This window comes from Peromyscus maniculatus, chromosome 1, assembly GCF_049852395.1.
Source record: "Peromyscus maniculatus bairdii isolate BWxNUB_F1_BW_parent chromosome 1, HU_Pman_BW_mat_3.1, whole genome shotgun sequence".
Classification (NCBI taxonomy): domain Eukaryota; kingdom Metazoa; phylum Chordata; class Mammalia; order Rodentia; family Cricetidae; genus Peromyscus; species Peromyscus maniculatus.
In genome coordinates, this window is record NC_134852.1 from 108634608 (window position 1) to 108649566 (window position 14959).

Here is a 14959-nt window from a genome sequence, read left to right on the forward strand (position 1 = left end):
AATAGAATGCTTTTAAAGAAATGGGATGTGCCAGGGTTTAGTGCATATATGCTTAGGATTATAATATTTTCTTGGTTAATTGTTCCCCTGACCAGAATGAAGTGTTCTTCTCTAATTCTTTGGATTTATTTTGGCTGAAAGTCTAGTTTGTCACAATTAGGGTAGTAATGCTCATTTCCTGGTTGTCCCAACCCCAGTCTTTCACTCTAAGGTGATACCTATCCTTGAAAGCAAAAGGAGTTTCTTATAGACAACAAAAATATGGATTTTGTTTCTCATTCTGCATTCTGTTCATCTAACCTTTTATCTTTTGATTAGAGATTTAAGGCCACTAATATTTAAAAGTTATTGTTGAAAAGTGTGTGTTGATAACTGTTTTGTTGCCATTTTGCTGTTTGTGTTCTTAGTCCTGTTTCATATTTCAATGATTACAACTTTATCTGTTTTCTTCCTGTAGTCTTTTGGCCCCACTCCTAGATGAAGATCCCCAGGCAATCAATGGCCATTGAGAGTGGGAGAATCGTTTTTCTCCAGGGACAGCCTCTTGATAGTTATTCCTCCCCTGGTCCCTAAACACATGTACATGTGAGCAACACTAAATAGACTCAGTATATTTATTTATATAATATATAAATATCAGTAATAATTATAGAAGAAGATGTCATGAATTCAAGAGAAAGTGCACATAAAAAGAATTGGAGAAGAGAGATAAAGTAGTGGAAATGATGTAAACATAGTACTCATGTATGAAATTCTAAAAAAATTAAATTAAAAGAATAAAAAGAAAAACCATTATAAGAGTGCAAAATATTGTTAAAAATAAATGAACCAGTTAGAAAATGAGCAAACGGCATATAGGTATTTCATACAGGAAGATATTCAGGTAACAAATTCATATGTGGAAAGATTTTCAACTTCATTAGACATGAGGAAAAAACAGATGGTCCTAATATTGCTCCTCTATTGGAATGTCACAGGAACTAGAGCAAGGTGGCAGCTGAGTCAAATCCTCTAATGATAATCTTACCATAGACATACCCTTTTGGACAGCTATTTCTTTACAAGAGCTAAGAAAGCCAGGTAAGAGACCATACTACCTGGTTTTAGTAGAATAATAAGGAAGGATGATGCATTGAAGAAGCAGGAAGAAAAGAGTTGCCCCATGAGCCCTCCTTCAACTCCAAGAAGCATGGAGAGAGAAGAGAGAGGGAGCGATGGGAGGAGAAAATTCAAATCTTGTATCGCCAGGGGAATCCAATGCCAAAGTCCCATAAGCCCTGTCCCCAGGCCAGCACTCAGGACTGAGCCACTTGAACTGCGTTAACTGGCTAAAGGATTACCTCTCCCTAAGTTGAGTATCAGAGAAGAAAGCGAGATTCTACTTTCTGGGAGCAGAGCACAAACACTACCACAGGACTTTGCCTACTTTGGAGAAGACCTGTGTCAGGTAGAAACTAAACCCCTACACAACCCAGATCTTAGATGGAGCCTCTAGGCATGCTTGAGCGTCAGGAAAGGGACATGAAAGTCAGTAGGACAGACACGAGTTTTGGCTTAGACCATCATCAGCCTTGGGTTGGGCTTGTTCACTACCACTCAACACCCAGACTGTGCAGGTCCCTGTGGCTGTTAGACTCAAGTGCATCAGCCTTGGCAGCCAAGAGGCTTCCTGTAATATCTATTCCCAAACCTTGGACTGCACAGGTATACCTAGGCTAGTACTCACAGATGGAGCTTTAGAATTTCCCTAGATCTGTACGCCAGGGGGGCAGATTTGTCTTTGGCTTGATTCACCAGCAGCTGTAATGTGGGCCTGCATACACCTCTGAAGCTTTGCAGGTCCTTATGGAAGACTCAGCTATGACTTAGGGTACACATCACTAGTGGCATGGCAGATGTAAAGGGTTCATCTGCAAGTACTAGGACAGAGATATCTGTACTACCAGAGGTGAGCCACCAAAGCTGGATCATAACTTGGGATGGTGTACATTAGCACTGTCCCAACCTTGGGGAGCAAGACTATGCTGGGGAGAGGGTGGGGCACTAAGCATAGGCTTTGCCTTGGAGGTCAATCCTGGTGTATGCAACACAACACTGGGCAGAACCTAACAGCCCCTGTCCTCAGGCCTGCCTGTGGAAAGCCCCTAGAACAGTCCTGGTTTATTGGTCTTCTACCCAGAGTCACCTGTGCCTGATTGCAGTAGTCTCTGGCCATGAGTTAGCAGTAGGCAGTCAACAACAGTGCGGGCCTCAGCTCCTGGCAGTCTTTCAGCTGCGAGTGTGACAGTATTGCAGTTTTGGTGATCCTACATAAGGATGGCATAGAAGCCTGGGGCTGGTCCATCCACAGTGCTTCTATTCAGAGTGGGCAGAGTCCTGCAGTGTCTGAATATCTGCTGGTCACTGGGTGATGTTTGGGGACTAATTTAGCTCTATGCAGGGGTTTGGGAAGACAGACTAACTTTTTTAGCTACTTCTTTAGCTCATGTTGTGAACAAATTACCGTCTGGGGATTTGAGGTGAGTAAGCCTGGGCTTGGATCACCCTCTAGTGTTGAAATGGTGGCGGTCCTCTAGCAGTGATCCCAGCACACATGGTTGCAGAAACTACTATAGACTAAGGGAAAATGCATAGCCTACTTAGAATGTCTAGAAAAGCAAGCACAAAGCCAGAGTACAAAAACTGAAGCAAATACATCACGTTAATAAGCATCAAGACATCCATGGAACTGTAACCTCCCCTGAAAGGTGAAATAAGGTACAAGGAGATGAACAGCCAGTAATTAGTATAGTCTTTGATGGTGAAGTTAAGGCATTTAAAAGTGAGCTTCAAAAGAAAACAGAATGATTCAGTACTCACAGAAACTTGACAGAGATGGAAGCATTTTTTAAAATAAAGCTTAGTTGAGTTGGAAAAAAAATACAGTGAGTCATATTAAAAATATAGAAGGTAGAAGAGACCAAATACAGAAAAGAAGTAATGAACTCACAAAGAGGCTATTGAAAAATATATAGTTAGAGGATACAAACTGATGAAAAATGTGAAGAATGCTTGTATAGCCTTAGAACATAATTAAAAGAGCAAATATTCACACTATTGGGTTTCAAGAGGGATTTAGTAATTCCAAAGGGTTATGAAACTTATCAGTGAGTCAGTAATCAAATCAAATCAAAACAAAACAAAAACTTCCAAATCCACAGGAGGAAACAAACATCCAGGAACAGGAAGGTCAAAGTTCACCAGTCATTCAACAAACTCTACCCCAAGGCATGCCATTATCAAACTCTCAAAAGTTAAAGGCAAAAAGAATATCTTCAAGGCAACAAGAGTTCCCAGTGTCCCTAGGACAGATTCATCCTTGTGGGCCTGGAGAGCAGCATGTGAGTTCTAAATGCAAAAGGGGAAAGACTTACAGCCAAGGTGAATGAATGCACTAGTTACTTTTCTCATCAGTGAGACCCATACTTGGCCCAAACAGACAGGAAAAGGCAAGATTTGGTTTAGGGCTGGCTCACTGTTCCAGGGGATCCAGTCAATGATGGCAATGAGGACACAGTGGAGCTGGCTCCTTTATCCTGGGTCAGACAGCAGAAAGAAAGGGAATGCCAGCATGTGTCTGTGTGCCAGTTGGTAAAGTTTTGTAAACTTGATATAAACCTAGACCTATCTGAGAAGATGGAATCTTAATTGAGAAAATGATTCCAGAGGATTGACCTGGAAGCAAGTCTGTAGGGCATTTTCTTAACTATGATTGATTTGGGAGGGCCCAGCCCATCATGAGTGGTTCCATCCCTAGGCAGGTGGTCCTTGAGTACATAAAAAACCCAAACTGAACCAACTGGGAGAAGCAAATCAGCAAACAGTACTCCACCATGGTCATAAATGTAAATGGATTAATTGTCAGTTAAAAGACAGAATAACTGTACACTCCCCAACTCCAAGTTGTTTCTACCAAGAGCTCACTTTACCTCTGAGGACACACATAGATTGAAATCAGTGAGGAATGGAATAAGATATTCTATCCAAGTAGAATCTAGAAGAAATCAAAAGTACCCATACTCAGATCAGATACTATGGACTTTGAAATCAGAATCAGTAACTCAGCAAGGTAAAATAATTTTAAATATATGTATACCAATATCTCAATACTCAAATAATAAGACAAATGTTAATAGGCCTAAAGGTAGAGATAGACCCTAGTACCATAACAGTAAGAATTGTAGCCTGTATTATCAGCGATGGATGATCATCCAGAGAGTGTCAATAAAGAAATGGCAGAGCCAGCTTGTGCCCCATGCCAAATGGAACCAACAGACAGCTATAGAACATGTCATCACACAGCTTCAGAACATAAACCCTCAACAGCACATTCTCTGGGATAATCATATGATAAGCCATAAATCAAGTCTCAACACATTTTTAAAAATTGAAATTATATCAGCTTTTTTTTCTAAATATCTTCCTTCCTGCCCTCCTTTCTTTTTTTCTTTTTTTTAGCTGTCACATTTTTATTTTATTTTATAATTTAATTTTACATATCAGCCACGGATTCCCTTGTTCTCCCCACTCCTGCCCCCCCTTTCTTCCCCCCAGCCCACCCCCCATTCCCATCTCCTCCAGGGCAAAGACTCCCCTGAGGACTGAGTTCAATTGAGTTCAACCTGGTAGATTCAGTCCATGCAGGTCCAGTCCCCTCCTCCCAGGCTGAGCCAAGTGTCCCTGTATAAGCCCCAGGTTTCAAACAGCCAACTCATGCACTGAGGACAGGTCCCGGTCCCACTGCCTGGATGCCTCCCAAACAGATCAAGCTAATCAACTGTCTCACTTATCCAGAGGGCCTGATCCAGTTGGGGGCTCCTCAGCTATTGGTTCATAGTTCATGTGTTTCATTCATTTGGCTATTTGTCCCTGTGCTTTATCCAACCTTGGTCTCAACAATTCTCGCTCATACAATCCCCCCTCTTTCTCACCAATTGGACTCCTGGAGCTCCACCTGGGGCCTGGCCCTGGATCTCTGCATCCAGTTCCCTCAGTCATTAGATGGGGTTTCTAGCACGACAATTAGGGTGTTTGGCCATCCTATCACCAGAGTAGGTCAGTTCGGGCTGTCTCTCGACCATTGCCAGTAGTCTATTGTGGGGGTATCTTTGTGGATTTCTGTGGGCCTCTCTAGCACTTTGCTTCTTCCTATTCTCATGTGGTCTTCATTTATCATGGTCTTTTATTCCTTGTTCTCCCTCTCTGTTCTTGATCCAGCTGGGATATCCCGCTCCCCTAAGCTCTCTTTCTCTCGACCCTTGCCCTTCATTACCCCCACTCATGTCCATGTTGTTCATGTAGATTTCATCCATTTCTCTGTCATTGGGTGATCCCTGTGTCTTTCTTGGGGTCCTGTTTTCTAGGTAGCCCCCCTGGAGTTGTGAGTAGCAGTCTAATCATCTTTGTTTTACATCTAGTATCCTATGAGTACATACCATGTTTGTCTTTCTGAGTCTGGGTTACCTCACTCAGGATGATTTTTTCTAGATCCTTCCATTTGCCTGCAAATCTCATGATGTCATTGTTTTTCTCTGCTGAGTAGTATTCCATTGTGTATATGTACCACATTTTATTTATCCATTCTTTAGTTGAAGGGCATCTAGGTTGTTTCCAGGTTCTGGCTATTACAAACAATGCTGATATGAACATAGCTGAGCAAGTGCCCTTGTGGTATGATTGAGCACTTGTGGTATGATTGTGGTATGATTCATTGGGTATATGCCCAAGAGTGGTATAGCTGGGTCTTGGGGGAAGTTGATTCCCAATTTTCTAAGAAAGCGCCATATTGATATCCAAAGTGGTTGTACAAGCTTGCATTCCCACCAGCAGTGGAGGAGAGTTCCCCTAGCTCCACATCCTCTTTAGCATAAGGTGTCTTCAGTGTTTTTGATCTTAGCCATTCTGACAGGCGTAAGGTGGTATCTCAGAGTTGTTTTGATTTGCATTTCCCTGATAATTAGGGATGTTGAGCAATTCCTTAAATGTCTTTTAGCCATTTGAGTTTCCTCTGTTGAGAATTCTCTGTTTAGTTCTTTAGCCCATTTCTTAATTGGACTGTTGGGCATTTTGATGTCTGATTTCTTGAGTTCTTTATATATTCTGGATATCAGTCCTCTGTCAGATATGGGGTTAGTGAAGACCTTTTCCCATTCTGTAGGCTGTTGCTTTGCCTTATTGACCATATCCTTTGTTCTACAAAAGCTTCTCGGTTTCAAGAGGTCCCATTGATTGATTGTTTCTCTCAGTGTCTGTGCTACTGGTGTTATATTTAGGAAGTGATCTCCTATGCCAATGCGTTCAAGACTACTTCCTACTTTCTCTTCTAGCAGGTTCAGAGTAGATGGATTTATGTTGAGGTCTTGGATCCACTTGGACCTAAGTTTTGTGCACAGTGACAGATATGGATCTATTTGCAGCCTTCTACATGTTGATATCCAGTTATGCCAGCACCATTTGTTGAAGATGCTTTCTTTTTTCCATTGTACAGTTTTGGCTTCTTTGTCAAAAATTATATGTTCATAGGTGTGCGGATTAATGTCAGCGTCTTCAATTCGATTCCATTGGTCCACATGTTGGTTTTTATGCCAGTACCAAGCTGTTTTTATTACTGTAGCTCTATAGTAGAGCTTGAGGTCAGGAATCGTGATGCCTCCAGAGGTTGTTTTATTGTATGGGATTCTTTTGGCTATGCTGGGTTTTTTGTTTTTCCATATGAAGTTGAGTATTATTCTTTCCAGGTCTGTGAAGAATTGTGTTGGTATTTTGATGGAGATTTCATTGAATCTGTAGATTGCTTTTGGTAAGATTGCTGTTTTTACTATGTTAATCCTAGCTATCCATGAGCACGGGAGATCTTTCCATTTTCTGACATCTTCAATTTCTTTTTTCAGGGACAAGTTCTTGTCATATAGGTCCTTCACTTGCTTGGTTAGTGTTACCCCAAGGTATTTTATATCATTTGTGACTATTGTAAAGGGTGATGTATCTCTGATTTCCTTCTCAGCCTGTTTGTCAATTGTATATAGGAGGGCTACTGATTTTTTTTAGTTGATCTTGTATCCTGCTATGTTGCTGAAGGTATTTATAAGCTGTATCAGTTCCTTAGTTGAATCTTTTGGGTCACTCAAGTATACTATCATGTCATCTGCAAATAGGGAAAGCTTGACTTCTTCCTTTCCAATTTGTATCCCTTAATCTCCTTATGTTGTCTTATTGCTCTGGCTAGAACTTCAAGTACTATATTGAATAAGTATGGGGAGAGCGGACAGCCTTGCCTCATTCCTGATTTTAGTGGAATCGCTTTGAGTTTCTCTCCATTTAATTTGATATTGGCTGTTGGCTTGCTGTAAATTGCCTTTATTATGTTTAGGTATGTTCCCTGTATTCCTGATCGCTCCAAGACCTTTATCATGAAGGGGTGTTGGATTTTGTCGAATACCTTTTCTGCATCTAGTGAGATGATCATATGTTTTTTTTCTTTTAGTTTGTTTATGTGGTGTATTGCATTGACGGACTTTCGTATGTTGAACCACCCTTGCATCCCTGGGATGAAGCCTACTTGATCATGGTGGATAATTGTTTTGATGTGTTCTTAGAGTCTGTTTGCCAGTATCTGCCCTCCTTTCTTCCACAAAATTGCAAAATATAAAATCAACATACAGAAATCTGTAACACTGGGCTGGGAATGTAGAACATGTTTGGCATTTTTGAGGTCCTAGGTCCAATTCCTGGGACCACACTCAATCAGTAGCATTGCTATTTGCTAGTAGGTAGTTATAGTAGAAATCAAGAGGTGGGGCCTGGATGGGTGAAGTGTTTGTTGTGCAAACATGAAGACCCAAGTTCTAACCCCACATAAATGCTAGACATAGTAGCACACATCTGTAACCCCAGTGCTGGGAAGCAGAGATAGGAAGATCCTTAAAGGCTAGCCAGTCTAATGCCGGGTGGTGGTGGCACACACCTTTAGTCCCAGCACTCGGGAGGTAGAACCAGGGGGATATCTGTGAGTTCAAGGCCAGCCTGGTCTACAGAGTGAGATCCAGGACAGGCACCAAAACTACACAGAGAAAACCTGTCTTGAAAAACCAAAAACAACAACAACAAAAACCCAACAACAACAAGGGTTGGGGATTTAGCTCAGTGGTAGAACACTAGGCCCTGGGTTTGGTCCTCAGCTGGGGGGGGGGGAGGGATGGGACAACAACAAAAAGGCTAGCCAGTCTAGCCAGTTGAAGAGCTCCAGGGTTCATGAGAGACCCTTCTTCAAAGAGTAAGGTGGAAAGAGATAGAGGAAGATACCTGATGTCAACCTTTGCCCTCCACATATGAATACATGGGATAGTTTATTTGTACATACACATACAAAAAATTAAAATAAAAAATGAAATCAAGAGCTGGGCATGGTAATACATACTTAAAATCCCAACCTTGAAAGGGAGAGGTAGGAGAATCATGAGTTCAAGGTCAACTTGCACTACATAGTAAGACCCTTTCTTAAGCAAACAGAATCAAGAAAACATTACCATTCATGTTAGCTGCAAAGCAATAAAACACTTGGGAATAAGTTTAAAGAGGTAAAAAATCAGCCAGATGGTAGTGGCAAATGCCTTTAATCCCAGCACTCAGGAGACAGAGCCAGGCTGATTTCTGTGAGTTTGAGGCCAGCCTGGGTTACAGAGTGAGTTCCAGGAAAGGCGCAAAGCTACACAGAGAAACTTTGTCTAAAAAAAAAAAAAAAAAAAAAAGGTAAAAGATCTCTGTCCTTCCCTCAACCCTGTAAAACACTGATGAAGAAATGGAAGAGACACACAAAGCAAACACATTCTAGATTTCTGGAATGAGAGACTCAGTGCTATTTAAATGTCCGTAGTACTAAAAGGACTCTGGATTTATGTAATCCTTCTCAATCTACCAACGACACTTCATAGACCTAGAAAACGGAGTTTTAAAACTTGTATGAGACTACACACATACACACACACACACAAAAAAAAAACCCTTAAACAACAATTTAGAGCAAAAAGAACAAAGAAGGAATTACACTATCCAACTTCAAAATCTATTACTAAGCTATGGTAATCAAAATAACGTTGATAACAAAGTGTGGTGGTACATGTCTTTAATCCCAGAACTCATGAGACAGAGGCAGAAGGATCTTTGATTTTGAGGCCATCCTAATCTACATAGCAAGCTCCAGAACAGCCAGGACTACATAGAGAGACCTTGTCTCAAAAACAAAACAGAAAACAAACAAACAAAAATAAGCAAACAAAAACCCAAACAAACAAAACAAAAATACAGTACTGGCATAAAAACATCCACAGAACAGTGAACCATAATATATTCTATACCTATATATCTATAGTTATCTGGTTTTCAGCAAAAGTTCTAAAAACACAGTGAAGAAAGAAACCTTTCCAACAAATAGTGCCGAGAAAATTGAATAGCTACATGCAGAAGAAAAAAAAAAAAAACAATGCCTGTATCTCACCAGTTAGAAAAACCAACTCAAAATAGATTAAAGACCTATTTATGCATCCGAATCAGGGCCCTTAACCTTGTGCTCATCCAGAGGGCTGTGACCAAAGGGCAGACATATGGGGAGGAGTAAGAATGCTAGGCCCTCACACGTGGCCAAAAAAGAGGACAGCTTCCAACTGCTGTAGGAAACAGGTTGGTGGTAAAGGAGATAAAAATATGTCCACCAAGAAACCACAGATGAATGTCCACAGCAGTATGATTCACAACTGCCCAAAGGTAGAAATGGCACAAGCATCTGAATGGATGAATGGATCCAAACATTCAGCCGTGAAAAAGGAAGGAGCCTCTGACACATGCTACAGTGTGATTGACTTTGAGGACATTATACTCAGTGGAAGAACCAGATGCAAAATGTGGTAGTTTGGTAGGAAATGTCAAAAGCTGGTAAGCCCAGAGATCAGATGTAAGAATGACTGTTTATGCAGAGCTGCGGTGGGTGACATATAGTTTACAGATAATAAGACATATTATACTCTTTAAAAATTGTAATTGGAAACCATGGAAGAAAACTTAGGGGAAAGTGTTTCAGGACATCAGAATCGGAAAAAATGTTTTGGACAAGATCTCCAAAGTGTAGAAAACAAAAATAAAAACAAATTGTATGTGAAACTGAAAACCCTTCACACAGCAAAGGAAACAATCATTGGAGTGAAGAGATGACCTACAGAATGGCAGAAGATACTTGCAAATTATGCATCTGACAAGGGGTTTAATGTTCAGAATATATAAGGAGCACAAATAGTTCAATAGTGAGCTGGCAAGATGGCTCATCAGGAAAAGGAAGAGTAAAGCTGACTGATTTTGAGTCCTAGAAGCCACAATGGAAGGAGAGAACTGACTCTCAAAAGTTGTCCTCTGGCCTCCATACTAGCACCTTAGCTTACATGCATCTTTTCTGTGCGTGTGTTGCAAGACACAGCCTCAAAAATAAATAAGCAATTTCTTAAAACTGATTATCTGTTATCATACGTTAATCATATTTCCACCACTGTGACAAATACGTATGGTAAATTAGTAAGGAAGACCCTTTCATCCTGCTCATGCTTTGAGCAGTGTCAGCCCACAGTTCTTTAGTCCTCTTACCTTTGGACTCGTGGCAGGGAGCACATGGGGGCAATAGCTGCTTGCCTTGTGGCAGGGGACAAGAGAGAAGAGGAACTGGGGTTCTGATAACACCTTCAAGGCCACACTTTCAGTGTCCTACTTCCTGAAGGTTCCACTGTCTCCCAGTAAAACAGTTACTGGTATACCCAGTAACCCAGTGGTTACATTAAGGGAAAATGTATTCATTTACAGTTTCCCCACAACTGGGCTGAGAGCCGTTCTCATCCAGACTTTACCTTTTACATTACATCATTAATTGTATATACATATGGGCAATCATGTGATGTTCATATAAAATATATACAACTATAATATTTAAATCAAGTTAAGGATATTTATTGCAAAATTTTATTTCTTTATAGTGAAAATGTTCAGAGGTCTACAGAGCAAGTTCCAGGACAACCAGGACTACACAGGAAGAGCAAAAACAAAACAACAACAACAACAACAACAAACTCCAAGAGCCATGAAATATACTAATACAGACTTAGCTCTGAGTCCCAGTTACTGGAACTGAAAGTTAAACCATTCTCCTGGCTTTGGGGGCCAGAGCTTCTGGGTTCTATGCTTCGTTCTATTGCTACATCTTCAAATTCACTGCTCTTTGAATGGCCTGTTTTACATTTGTATGTGGTAGTAGTAGAAGTGTTCACCTGTGTGGGCATATGTGGAGAGCAGAAGTTGATGTTGGCATATCTTCCTCTATCACTTTCTACAGTCCTGACTCATACCAAATCTCTTGCTGAACCTGGATTTCATTGTCTAGATTAGATTGGATGGCCAGAGAGCCCTCAGGATCTACCTGTCTCCACTTTCTGGTGCTAGAGTTACAAATTGTGCTGTGATGGGGTTTTATGTGGGTGCTAGGGATCTTAACTTAGGTTCTCATGTTTGCACAGCAAGTACTTTACCAACTAAGGCACTCGCCAGCCTCAGTTGTAAACTTTATCCAGAATTTTCATTTCAGTTTTTATAGTTTTTGTTTTCATCAAATTTCCATTTCTTCCTTATATTACACACACACACACACACACACACACACAAATACACACAAATATGCTGTTGCCTATAGGCAAGGTTGGCCTTAAACTTGACATCTCCTGCTTCAACCTCCTGATTGTTATCCACCAGATAACAATATCTACATACGTGTTTTATATTCATGTTTCTTTTGCATGCTATTTTCAGAATTTATAATGTTACTCTATATTATTTAACACCCTTGTCTAATCCTATCACCTTTATTTTTGTATTTGCCTCTGTCAAAAGATCTCACTGGCATATATTCACATTTTCTTGCATCTTTGTATCTCTAGTAAGTTTTTAATATATGCTAGACATTGTAATTTTATGCAGGTGGGGGCCATGTTTTATTGTATTGCTTTGAAGAATATTGGACTTTTTTTTTAAGCAGGTAGATGAACTATTTCTAACTAGTTTGATCCTTTTGAGGCTGTCATAAGCTCTCTTATGGAGGTACTTCAGTGGATGTACATTGCTCTAGTTCTACATCATCTTCATTTCTAAGGTGTGGCCTTCTAGAGTCTCTAAAGAATACCCATGCAATTATTGAGGTCTCTCCTCTCTTTCTGAATGGAATTGACTAAGTCACACTTCACGTGAGTTCTGTAATTTGGGAGATTCTGATAATTTTTCTTTTCTTGAAAGTTTTTTTGTGTAGTCGGAAGTTTTTCTGTGTCCTGCCTGGTCCCACAGCCATTCGGACCCAAGTAAACACACAGAGGCTTATATTACTTACAAACTGTCTGGCCTAATGGCTCAGGCTTCTTGCTAGATAGCTCTTACAACTTAACTGAGCCCATTTCTATTAATCTATGCTTTACCACATGGCTTCACAGCTTACCAGTACTTTCACATCTTGCTTCTCCTGGCAGTGACTGGCACTGTCTCCCCTGACTCCACCCTTCTTTGTCTTGTCTTCAGTTTGAATGTACTGCCTAACTTTGTCCTGCCCTGCCATAGGCTCTTGCAGCTTTATTTATCAACCAGTCAGAGTAACACATATTCACAGCATACAGAAAGACATCCCACAACATTTTTGCTTAAATTTTTTCTACTACATTTATTTACTTGTGTATTTATATATACATAGCACATGTGTGGAGCCCAGAGGACAACTAATGGGAATCGTTTTTTTTTCCTTCCACCAAGTGGGTTGTGGCGATTGAACTCAGGTTGTCAGGCTAGGCAGTAAATGACTTTACCACTGAGCTGTGTCACCAGCTCAAAAGTTGTTCTTGCTAAGCTCCATAGAGTTTCATGTGTGTAGATTGACACTTAGTCATGGACTCGAGCTCTCTGTATGCATTGCCCAGGAACTGATTTGCTTTGTTTTTTGCATAGCTCAATCCTCCATGGGACTCTATTTGACAAAATGAAAGTTTCTTTATCTATTCTGATCTCTTTCTCCCCATTGCAGCAAGACAGTTAGGCCTTTGGGCTCTCCCTTCTTGTATAAAACTCTACTACTCACTTACAGGAAGGAAGCCCGTGTAATGGTATAGATTCATTAATTTCCCTCCATTTCTCAGAGGTATAAGACTATAATCCCAGATGTTCTTTAGTTATGTACTCCCTTTATTTTGTTCAGTGTTATAGTTAGAACAAGTTAAATAGCCCTGATTACCTTATGACCATTGTAGATATTCTCTTGATGCTTATTTTAGTGAGAAAGGAAGAGAGAGTCATAAAGTGAAGGCGTCTACAAAGCAACTAGGAAGTAGAGGAGTCAGGAATTTGTTTTATGATAATATCCAATATAGAGTGTATAGAGAAGCAGGTGCCATCCTGGAGAAAAGTTCAGAAAAACTCAAGAAGTCTGTGAGGAAGCATGTGTAATGGCCCTAGGTACTCTGCCTTATACCCATTCCCATTTACCTTATTCTTAGGCCATTACTGTACCTTCTGCTTTCCTGGTATCAGGAATCTTCTAAATAAGGAAGCTACTCTTTCAGCACCACTGATATAAATACATATATATGAAAGATTCATTTGGGGCAAAAAATGCATAAATGACGGGCACTTAGCCCTTTGCTGAGGTGTGGGAGAGTATGAGAAGGCCTTGAAAGGCCTGCAGCTCTGAAGGGCTTTGGAGTATCATTTCTGCCATGGTGGCTAGATTCATACTCTGTACCTCTTCTCCTCTGTCCCCTTCTGTCTGCAGTTGGGATGAGGTGCCTTTCCTCATGCATGACTATGACCTGAGTAGAACAACCAATATCAGAGAGGTCCAACCATCATCTGCTTATAATCACACTGCCAACTTCAACTGGACATTCCTGTCAACTCTGAATGCTGGCAAATGGTTCATAAAGGTAGGACTCACACCCTCTGGTTCTGTGAACTTGTGTTTAAGCCCTTCTCTGTTCAGGTTTATGTGCTGCTCCTGGAGATAAAGGTGAAGGATGAAGGCATATAAGAACATACATTGTCCCTCCTAGTTTAGGAGCAGGGCTCAGACCACTCTGTCGGCATTTATTAGAATGTTGTCAGCATTTACTAGAAAGGCTGATGATAAACTTGTAAATTCCACCTTTATTGTTTAATTTATTTTATCCAAGCATTTCATAGTCTTTAATAGTGTGTTTTCAATGCACATAGCATTTCCCTAGCTATTTTGAAAATCTCACAGTCTTCATGAAGCAGACTAGGAAGCATTTATTCCTCAATTCTTGCTATTCAACAAATATGTGTTAAGTACCTACTGAGTACAAGACACATGGAATATAATGATGAGTAACCCAACTGGAGTATAAGAAATATACTGACAGCCCAAAGGGAACAGTGTGATAAGCGCCAACTAGAGTAAATCTCTTGTTGTTTCAGAAGCATGTAAGAGCAACTTCTGACTTAGTCTAAATAATGAGGATGGGAGATTCTGGAAGAAGACGGGCTAATTAAGGGAATAGTAAAATATAAAGCATATATTAGATATGATATAATTTTGAGTCACCTTTTTCTTGAGGAAGTTGGAGAATGCATATTTTACATTAAGGTACTATTTATGCTACAGGGAGATTGTTACCAATGGGAACCATAGGTGATGGTAGTGATGTATTTCAGAGATACATTACACTAAAGCCAATGTGTGTATAAGGAGGCAGGAAGAAGGATGAAGGAAAGAATAGGAAAATAAGGGCAAGGGAGGGAATAGTTGTGAGAAGAATCAAAGTTGTGCAGAAGAAAGATTTGGTGATGCTGAAATAACAAGTTAGAGTGAGTATAATTCCCCTTTGATGACTTAAAAGAGGTA

At 40.4% G+C, this 14959-nt stretch overlaps 1 protein-coding gene across 3 annotated transcripts in view; it reads left to right on the forward strand.

Annotated features, from left to right (window-relative positions):
- Gdpd4 (glycerophosphodiester phosphodiesterase domain containing 4) overlaps positions 1-14959 on the forward strand; it is an 83977-nt gene that overhangs the window by 36889 nt on the left and 32129 nt on the right. For all 3 annotated transcript variants that reach the window (XM_042280181.2, XM_042280175.2, XM_042280186.2), the window contains exon 11: positions 13871-14021. In XM_042280181.2, the coding sequence (XP_042136115.2) occupies positions 13871-14021 (151 nt within the window). The remainder of the gene's footprint in view (positions 1-13870; positions 14022-14959) is intronic.